Below are 11,329 nucleotides of genomic sequence, written 5' to 3'. Positions count from 1 at the left end.
GTTCTGTATATACAAATTTAACCGCTGGATATGTAAAGTCAAACTCTGTAGATATTAATTCCAGCCCTGCAAATATGAAGTCTGACGATATAGAAATATAATATATTTATAGAGCGCTGGTATTGTAAATTCGAGCGCTGCAGATAAATAGTTCAGTCAACTGCTGAAGCAGTTAAGTTGAACGCTGTAAATATAAAAGGCAAACGCTCTAGATAAACAAATGTCCAGCACAGTAGATTACAGTAAAACTATATTGTTTTTCTACGGCGCTTGACTTTAAATCTACAGCGCTACTAGACTTTGCATCTACAGTGTATGATATTAGAAACCACAACTCTTCATCTGAATGAAAACAATAAACTGATGAACTGATTTTTTTCTTTTTTTTCTATTTTTTCTTTTTACAATTTTGTTGCTTTTTGTTTTTTGAAGCATACATGATCAATCATTATTAAATTTGATCCTATGAACAATCCTCTACAGATAACGTTGTGCTATTTTCCTTGTTTTTAGAATAGCTTAAAACACACATTGAACTTTTATCTGAAAATCTCTTTATCATGCTTATTTATTTACTGATCCAGGAAATAAAAAAAAATGCACTGACTTTTTCGTGATATTAGCCTGACTGTAACTAATTTTACATTATCTGTGTAATACTATGTGATAAAGTTCTTTAAATTTATTTAATACAATTTGAGTCTCATCTTTGACCAATTAATTTTGATAAAACTCTGAATCTATATATTTTCCACTTTTTGTTTGGCCAAAACAGTCAATTTCAAAATTTGTTATGCTTTTTAAGCAAGAGTTAAAAAGGTGTAAGTCTATTACAAAATAATCAACAACAAACCTATTATACTATACCACTATGATCTACTATATATTTATAAATAATTTCTGTAACTTTATTTATATCTTGTATGTTGATTGGCTGTAGTCGCACCTTAATGACGTTTTCTTTCATTCGGAATACTCGGAATTCTTCTCTCATTTTGAAAAGTTATTAGAAGAAAATGTCAACAACATTTAGTTATTCATAGGATTTTCTTGATATATTTGACAATTTATGATGGCAGAGAGCGATACAAAGTTTATTAAATGTGTAGTGGTTGGTGATGGAGCCGTGGGAAAGACTTGTATGTTAATGAGTTATGCTACGAACAAGTTTCCAACGGACTATGTACCAACTGTGTTTGATAATTATGCAGGTAAACAGCTCACCTATAGTACACATACTTATCACATTATTTTTTTTTATCTAAATCATTCACTTCTATTGTCTTACATGTCATAATTTGATTTAATGAATTATTCATAAGCTTTATTTCGTATTCGTCTCACTGTCAGATAATGTTAAATTTTGATTTGTTACACATTCGATCTTAAAATTCTACAAAGTATAAACAGATATAATCTTCAAAAACTGGTGACTGGACGTTTGGTATCACTGAGATTCGACCTAAATGTAATACACATTTAAGCTTCCTGTTGAAAGCTATTATATTTCAAAAATTAAAAAAGAAAGAAAGTACACACACACGGACACACAAACAGTAAATCTAATTCCCGTCTGTACTTGATGTCATAATTATTGGTCTAATAATGGACTACCTTGTTCAAACTTTTAATTATAAAAAGTCAATATATTATGTGTGTATACAAAAGATGTTTTCTTCCCAGACTAAATATGACTAATATTGCGGAAATCCCAGTGTCACCAGATAACATTCATGTGTGAACTTTAAACGCAATTTTAAAAACCAAATCTAGGAAGTAGTGACACAAAACAATAATGTTGTACAATATTTTTTGAAACCGACATATTTTTGTTATATGATCATATATTAAATAGAAAATATCAATGTGTTTAACGAGTTAGAAGTTATTGACCAGTTCGTCCAAGCACTACGACCATACTATTTACTTGACCTACATAAACTAGCTATAGGCTTTAATGTATAACATTTATCAATAATAAAATCCATTTAAATGTTAATGTGACTTTATTTAGACCTTTTATACACTAAAGTTTTCTCTACAAATCTTTGGCCAGTTTAATTTACTTATTGTTAAATGATCTTACTAGAATTATTTAATAGCAAAAGCAAATGAATATAATGGTGTTTGCTGAAAGATATAGAAAGGCTGGACATCACATTTGCCAAATGTCTTCATATAAAAACAAAAAGTAAATATGCAAGACATGATAATGTTCAAGAGGCTCGAGGGAAAATGCATTCCCTATAACAGCGTAAAATACACGAATAAAGGTTGGAATGCATCATTCAATCGACCCGATATATAATAGTTTTTTCCCGACATTTATGACTTCGAAATACTTTTTCATTTCGACTTTCGACTTACCAATAGCTGTTTTTAATGACAATTATTATTTTTATTTCTAGTGACAGTTACCGTTAAAGGACAACAATATCAACTAGGATTGTTTGACACAGCCGGCCAGGTAAACATGCAGACTTGTATTACGTGACCGTTTTAATATCATTTTTAATCATGCAATGTATTTTTGACACCTGAAAAAATGAACAAGGATGTTGTATATTCACAAAGAAGTAATTTGAAAGTATGCACGAGTAAATTATTAAACCATATTTTAAAGATTTACAATTGGTTATCATGTTGTCTACCTAACCTGCACTTCCTATTTAATGAACTGGGTCACCTTTAAATTTTGTAAAACCTGATTAAGATACACGACAGACAAAGTTGTGTTTAGGGTTTTATTGATCCTGTTCTACAAGTCACTTTCGATGTGCACTTCATCATGTTCATCATTTGTTTCTATAATAATGTACGTTTGAATGCTAGTGAGGTTATTGATGTTGCTTGGTATTATTGTTGCTAGACAAAAAGGCTGAAAATTACTGCTACAAAGCAAGCACCAAAAAAGTAGTTAAACTTTAAACTTCCATATTCACATATAAATGTACAAAGTCTTATCATCAAACTCTTAACTACCCAATGCCTCTAAGGACATGAATGATGTACATATTGGAAGGTATTGTTTCAAATCACTAGGAGATGTGTGTCGAAGGTTGGAATGTCTGTCTGCAAGGTCAAGGTCAAGGTCAATACATTGTATATTAAGAGAATATGGATTCAGTTTGTTGTCTTTGGCTGGAATACCTCTAGCTGCTTTGATTTCCAACAGATATGCATTTTAATAAGAAGGTTTTGTGTCCCATGTGGTTGTTGTCTCATTAACATATACTGGGCCCATATTTAGTTTCTTCACAGTTAATATCCATAAGACATGTAAGAAGTAGTACCAATTACTTATGTTGTTTTACACAAGGGCATTTTGAAAATGACTTCCAATCTTAAATCTACATTTATGATGGTATGATACTAAACCCCTAATGGGAAGGATTGTGCCTGATGTTCATATGATGAAATCATAATCTTTCAGTCCGTTTAATTGAAGTTTGGAGCTGGCATGTCAGTTAACTGCTAGTAGTCTGTTGTTATTTATGTATTATTGTCATTTTGTTTATTTTCTTTGTTTACATATTCTGACATCAGACTTGAACTGAATTTTATAATTTGCGTATTGTTATATATGCGTTTACCTTTCTGCATTGGCTAGAGGTGTAGGGGAGGGTTGAGATCTCACAAATATGTTTAACCCCGCCGCATTATTGCGCCTGTCCCAAGTCAGGAGCCTCTGGCCTTTGTTAGTCTTGTATTATTTTAATTTTAGTTTTTTGTGTAAAATTTGGAGATTAGTATGGCGTTCATTATCACTGAACTAGTATATATTTGTTTAGAGGCCGGGCCAGCTGAAGGACCGTGCCTCCGGGTGCGGGAATTTCTCGCTACATTGAAGACCTGTTGGTGACCTTCTGCTGTTGTTTTTCTATGGTCGGGTTGTTGTCTCTTTGACACATTCCCCATTTCCATTCTCAATTTTATCTATTGCGGATTTAAAGTTGCAACATCATTAAATAATATATATCTGGGTTCTGAACATGCTACCAATTTTCAAAGCATTCAGATGCAGATAGATAACTCACAGGTTGACGCTTTTATTTGAACTACAACTGCAGTATAAAAGATTTTGATAATTGTTGTAGCACTTTATGCATTTTTAATCACAACCTAACTTGTATTAGAAGTAGGTACGCGTTTTCTTTCCGACGTATACAAATTAATATTACGTTTGATGTCTCTGGATGCACAGATTCAAAGAACGAGGAAAAAAATACTTGAACATTTTTAAGCATTGTGTCAACATTGTCTTCTTTATAGATATATATTTTAAATGATTAACGAATCTGTAAAGCATAGTTTTCAAACTCTTATATATTTTAAATGATTAACGAATCTGTAAAGGATAGTTTTCAAACTCTTTTGTATTTCACTCCACAAGTTTTCAAAACCCCATTCGCGAATTTATGGTGAAATACAGGTTTCTAATGAGAATAAGTTTCAAAATCTATATTATCTTTGAAATGCCCTTTTCAATGACATACATTTTCATGAAAATGACATCTATTCAACATACTAGTATAAATATAAAATACATGTTCTATATTTGTGTTAACGTTCCTTTGATAAAAGTTAGAGTGACAATTCAATTACCAAATTTGACCTACATATTTGACAATAGTGTAGTTTAGTGGTTGTATTCATTTTAGAACTGATAATAATTCGTCTGTTTTACTTGCATTTATATATTTATGAAATAAGACTTTATCATATGATTTTTATTTAGATGTTTTTTCGTACTTATTAAGATTTTCATCGAGAAGATGAAGTGATCACATTCTTTCAAGAAAATAGATGTCCTATAAACTTACACTATACAAACAATAACTGAAAACATAACCGGTAGTAACTAATTGAAGCAGAAGAGGTAGAGCCAAATTTCCTAGTATTTGGTTTCATTCAAAGGGTGAGACTATGAAAGTATTTAAATCATTCGGGAATCTGAATGTTCATCAAGTCTATATCATCATGGTCATGTTCTTAAATTTATTTAGATTTCTAGAACTTTTCGTATTTCCATAAATATAAAATAGGCAATGTTTTTCTACATTGGCTAGAGGTATAGGTGGAGGGTTAAGATATCAAAAAACATATTTAACCCCGCCGCAATTTTGCGCCCGTTCCAAGTCCGGAGCCTATGGCCTTTGTTAGTCTTGTATGATTTTTAATTTAGTTTCTTGTGTATAATTCGGGGTTTAGTATGACGTCCATTATCACTGAACTAGTATACATATTTGTTTAGGGGCCAGCTGAAGGACGCCTCCGGTGCGGGAGTTTCTTGCTACATTGAAGACCCATTGGTGGCCTCGGGCTGTAGTCTGCTCTATTGTCGGGTTGTTGTCGCTTTGGCACATTCCCTATTTCCATTCTCAATTTTAATAATTCAGCATCTTGCTGTTTGGGGCGTTTTGATACAAACTTGCAAATTCACATTTTATTGTGTGAAATTTTGCAACATGTCAAACCACTCACTTCTTATTGTGAATTCGTTCTTGACGCAAAATAGCCTATGTGTGCTGATGCGGCGTAAAGAACTCGCTAAGAAATCCATCATTCAATCGAACTACGTTTTTAACCATAATGAATTGATTTGTACAAGAACGAAATATATTCTTCCAACAGAATTAAGGTTTTCAATTGGTTAATACAATGTAATATTCTCCTTATTACTTTTTTGGGCATGTTGGGAATAAATACAAACTAAAAATACAAACTAAAATGCATAAATACAAACTGACATACAAACTAAAATTCAAAATATGTCAAAATTAGGGTTTTGAGCTATCGTAAGGCTTTTATATAATTATGTACAGTTTTTATATATTACACATGATATTATATCTAGTATAGAACCTGCAATTACCCATATGGAGCTGTGATGTTGTGAATCAAACAAATACTTTGAAAATTGCCTTGGCGTTAATAAAGAGGGATATTTGGTCCAACCGTTTTCGTTTCGTTAAACTTTTATCTTATATTTTAGGAAGAGTACCAAGGTCTCAGGCTACTGTCCTATCCAGGTACACATGTTTTCTTAATGGCATTTTCTATTACAATGCCAGAGTCTATGAAAAACTTGGAACAAAAATGGATACCGGAAGTACGTCATCAGTCACCGTCTTCAGCATATTTAATCGTAGGAACTCAGTGCGACCTTAGAGACGATGAAAAAGTCAAACAAAAATTACAAAAACGTAGACAAAAACCTGTTACCCTTGAAGAAGGACAAAAATTAGCAAAACGTGTGAACGCAGACTGTTATGTTGAATGTTCGTCATTAACAAGACAAGGACTAAAAGACGTTTTTGATGAGGCACTCATAGCAGTGTTGGACCCTAAAGTTAAAAGGAAATCTGGAAGAAGGAAAGTGAGATGTGTTATATTATAAATATAGTTCATTAACTCATTTCTTCAAATTTAATTCATTCACCTTACTCAAGTGTTACAGGGTTTAAGTGAAGATTAGTGCCTGCTATAGTTCAAGTAAAAAGACCGAAGTGCGTTTTCCGGCTTAAATTTGGTATATACTTAATTCACATTTACATGTACAATAGTGAAACTTACATTTATATTCTGTGAATGTTCTTGGAAAATAGTTTTTAATGTATTTGTTTATATAAAGGCCATAGCATTTTATTGTATGTATTAAGTCTGTGCAATACAAAACCTAGCATTTGTTGTTTGGGGGAAATAAGAGGTTGCACATGTTTTTGCATCTGACACCACCTGATATTTGTTTACTTTTTTTTTTTTTTACAAGAAATAGCTTTAGTCAGATTTTGTTGTTAAAACAGATAAACTAACATTAACTGATAAAATGATGGGTTGTATGAAATAGTAGATATATTACACGAGAAATATTAAAATATTTGCTGCTGAACATTCATCCTTTAAATACTATCAGGTGAATTATTATTGATGTTTATAGCTTTCATGTTTGTGCCTTCTTATATCTCCTATATTCTTAATGAAATCAAAAGTTTGTACTTATTTCTATCTTATCAAGTTAGTCTAAGAGCTAATATTTAGCCATCGTTGCATATATGTATTACTTTTGTTGCTACATGAACAACTGAAAACTCCATCTTTGAAATATGACTGAAGAGCATGACTATATTTTAAGGTTCGATTTGTGAAATGTTTTCGATTTACTGTTAATGCTTTTTCCTATAAAACATGACAGGAAAGACGAATTGTGTGAAGGTTGGTTTAACATACGAAATTCAGTATGTGATCTTTTATGCATATTGACTAAGACAGATACGTAACTGTTAGATCTGATATCATATTGACATATTTGTCATAATATATAAGATCTTCTATTAAACCGGTGCTTTTGACAGTGTTGTTAATAATATTTACGATTGTAATGGTTATTCTTATGAATTTTATTATTTTGGGGGAATATTATACAAATATTGCTACTTCAGCTGATTTGTTGATATTTCGGTATTGTTCACCACAAGAACAATGTAATTCTATCAAATGGTAAGATATGAAAAGTAGATGATCTAGAGGAATTACCTTCTTTCAGATCATCTACTTTTCACAGTTTTCCTCCGACATCTGAAAACGAGCGCTTGTCAAGAAGATTGGATATAGAACCTTACAACAAACCTTTGACCAATCTTATTCAAAATTTAAGACAGCCATGTTGCAAACAGACCCCGATCATTTAGCAAAGCCCAATTATAACTCATGAGTTAAGATATCACTGTAACAAACTGACTCCAATGCGTTAGCATAGCAACATTCTAACCCAGACTTAGAAATCTTTGTACCTTTAGCAATTGAACAGTTTTATGTTGGTATTTTAACTATTGTTTTTAGAATTTCAATGTTAATTTGACAATATACTTTGACCCGGTTCTACAGGTCTTTTACTTCTTGCATTTATGATGAACACATTTAAATAGCATGTAATGCTGATGTTTTCACAATTTTAGAATTTGGCCTGATATGACAATTAATGATTTCCTGTGACTTGACACACAGTATTTATGATTATAAGTATATTCATGATCATGATGGTTATGTTAACGAATATAACTTGCAGTTGTGAAATATGGAGAATTTATATTCTTGCTATTTACCACGTTCAAAATTATGAAGAAACCAAGGTCAATCGAAAAATAATGACATTTTGATGCACGCTGCTTCACCCTGCTTCATCTACCTTGACTTAGAACAACACCTAAAAAACCTCCGACGTGTGACTGTCCCCACTAGCCTTACAATTACAGCCCCTCTGGTCGTGTTATAACTGGGGATCTAAACATAAATCAACATGAAAATCTCCGAAAGGTGATTTTGTTGTTAAACAAATACATTTAGTATTGCCCTTCCAAGATGTACGCAACAATTGCTTTACAATATTTGATAGACAGGGTACATTGTGCAACCAACTTGACACATAGATAGCAAAAAGTATATAATCTGTTGTATGTTGACTCATGACAGATAAAGAACAATCAGGTCTGATATCGGTGATCCTAGTGAACATTTTCTTCAAGAGACATTTATCACTAGTTAATATTTACCATAGTTATATATGGCCTTACTTGCCAGATTATCTTTTTTGTTCTTCCGCATATATATTTTACATAATGAAAGACGATTTAAAATAACTTTTTTGAAGTGATTACAAAAATCAAAATAAGATATATCACTGCTATATATAAGTATTATAAAATTAGATGAAGATTTCTCACGATGCACATTGATAACATCCTTCTTAAGAGTTCTAATCCATAATTTTATTTTACCTAGTTATATTAGAACAAACAAGAAGGCAATGTTGTCTTACATTTGTATTTCAGGGCGTTTTTCTTAGTTTTCAGGGGCGGATCCAGTCATTTGATAAAGGGGAGCTAGGGGTCCAACCACATGTCCCCATTCAAATGCATTGATCGTCCAAAAAAGGGGGGTTCCAACTACCGGACCCCCCCTAGGTCCGTCACTGGTTTTATATACTCTTTAGTAAATGCAGTTATAGTTAAAAATTAAGTTCAACCGACAACGTGCCCAGAGTATTTTTCAGAGTTAATTGACAGACTATGGTTTAAACTAAAAATTCAGATGACAAGAACAATATGATATTTAAATATTTAAGTAACACAGGAAGTTTCATAACTTTTGGTTTATTTTTTTGTTTTAACTTTTTAGGTTTAAAAAAAAAACATTAACGCGGAAATGAACTTATTTAGTAATAGATTATAGTGGATTATTGCATTGATATAATTGAATTTTGATGCTATATTGAAGGAGCTAATGTTTTATTTACGCACTAAAATGAAAATTCTTTCCTTTTTTAAATTCTCAAAATTCTTGAAATAGTAAGTTAAATGTAATAACAGTTTCCTGGTTTGACCATAGTTCCCTAGTAAAGATATAAAACGTAATCCTTTTAGGGAAATATAATGAAATTATCAGTTATATGTTATTTAAGTGTTTTTTTTTAAAGATAACAAATATTCATGCAATAAACCATCGATTGTAAACCATACTTAAATCTACATATTCTCATTCATTATTCCCCTAAACATGCATAAAATATTTGCCACTGGACTGTTAATCAAACAATATGAATCTATCACCCATGACCTGATTTGTTTTTAAGAAGTCACATAACTTTATGATATCTCACAATTATCTTTTGATAAACTGTTTATGGAATAATATAAATGGTACCAAAACAAGGAAATATGAAGAAGTTATATTATTATAATCAGTAATCCAGCATTTGTTAATAAATATTGCAGCTGAAAAATACAGTTTATGTCACATACATGTAGGGTACTTTGCTTGCTGATGAACCATTTTTAGTTTGTTTGTAAACCAATTTTAGATATTTATGTTTTTAAGAAATGTTCCACTAATTGTTAATTTTTGCATATTTTATAAAGAATAAAACTATTTCTTTATTATTATTTTTAATGCATTTGTCCTGCCAAAAGTCCTGCAAAATAAATTGTATTTGTTGTAATTATATTTAAATACGCTCTTTATGTAGTCTAAGATATGATCCGTTAGTGAATTTACATATAGAAATATAATAGCTGTTTCTGAGAATTTAAATTCGATTTTAATATATATTACAAAAATCTAGGTTAAATTGGCATGGTTTGTATGGCATATGCTTTACAATACAGTAAACACCCTTTTACCAAATTTCATGAATCAATGGCATGACAGTATCTGAGATCATGATTCGGACATTTAACATGTCTTTTTGTATTTGTAATTTATTCTTACATACTTTTGATTTTTTAACCCTGTCTGCGCTCATTGCCTATGTAAAATTTAAAATTGTTTATAATCCAGGTACTTTTGATAACTATTGTATTCACATTGAACGACAAATTTATGTGACGTATATAATTTTTCTGACGTCAGACACTCAAATCAATCCATGTGTTCGTAGATAGTAGATGTTGTTGTGTCCTGTTAAATTGTTATACGATGATGACTGATGTTCCCATATTTTGACTATTTTATTGATTGTGACTGTTTATTTAACGCATCATGTAAATGTAACGGAATTTGATGAGACTGTTATTAAAGTGAGAGGGTTAGCGCTATAGAACCAGGTTTAATCCACCATTTTCTACATTTGAAAATGCCTGTACCAAGTCAGGAATATGACAGTTCTTGTCCATTCGTTTTTGATGCGTTTTGTTTTTTGATTTTGCCATGTGATTATGGACTTTCCAAATTGATTTTCCTCTGAGTTCAGTATTTTTGTGATTTTACCTTTTGTATATGTTCAGTCTCTTATAAGCGCATCTACACACACATCTATATGTCTTCATGTCTTTTGTTTCTAAGAATTTGAACGCTGAGGTTTCAAAAGTCCCATTGAACTTTGAACCAAAAATTATGCTAAATGGAAAAACGGAAATCCAGACAAGAAAGAAGCCCCACCCATGTTTTCCAATTTAAAATGATGTCGTATATCATGCTATTGCATGGAAATGATATTACTGCACAAAAAAAAATCATAACAGTAACTTTACATTTGTTTTCAATTTTACTATAAATTTATCACTGGTCTTCTTAAAATATCAAATTAATCTACTTTATTTTCTATGGGATATTTTCTTTGCGAATAAATTTATTAATGAAAGCTAAGGATACATTGACATTTTAAAATATATTTCTAAAGGAAATGACACTATAATTTAGATTTCCTGCTGTGCATTTATTTACCACTTCTTAATGCTCTCAACAAAGTAGTTACTTCCGACGATGGGTAGGTCATTATTCTATGTCAGAGATAAAACGTTAACCTAACGATATAATTAATACGACTCTATCA

At 31.2% G+C, this 11,329-nt stretch overlaps 1 protein-coding gene across 1 annotated transcript; it reads left to right on the top strand.

Annotated features, from left to right (window-relative positions):
* Positions 1-958: 958 nt before the first annotated feature.
* LOC134711670 (cdc42 homolog) lies at positions 959-9,938 on the top strand. The gene is made up of 3 exons (XM_063572432.1): positions 959-1,211; positions 2,409-2,467; positions 5,996-9,938. Exons 1-3 carry the CDS (start codon positions 1,070-1,072, stop codon positions 6,398-6,400), a joined length of 606 nt encoding a protein of 201 aa, XP_063428502.1. The 5' UTR covers positions 959-1,069; the 3' UTR covers positions 6,401-9,938.
* Positions 9,939-11,329: the final 1,391 nt, after the last annotated feature.

This window comes from Mytilus trossulus, chromosome 3 (genome assembly GCF_036588685.1).
Source record: "Mytilus trossulus isolate FHL-02 chromosome 3, PNRI_Mtr1.1.1.hap1, whole genome shotgun sequence".
Taxonomy (NCBI): Eukaryota; Metazoa; Mollusca; class Bivalvia; order Mytilida; family Mytilidae; genus Mytilus; species Mytilus trossulus.
The sequence above is the reverse complement of the archived record's forward strand: the minus strand, read 5'-3'. Positions and strand labels throughout refer to the sequence as shown.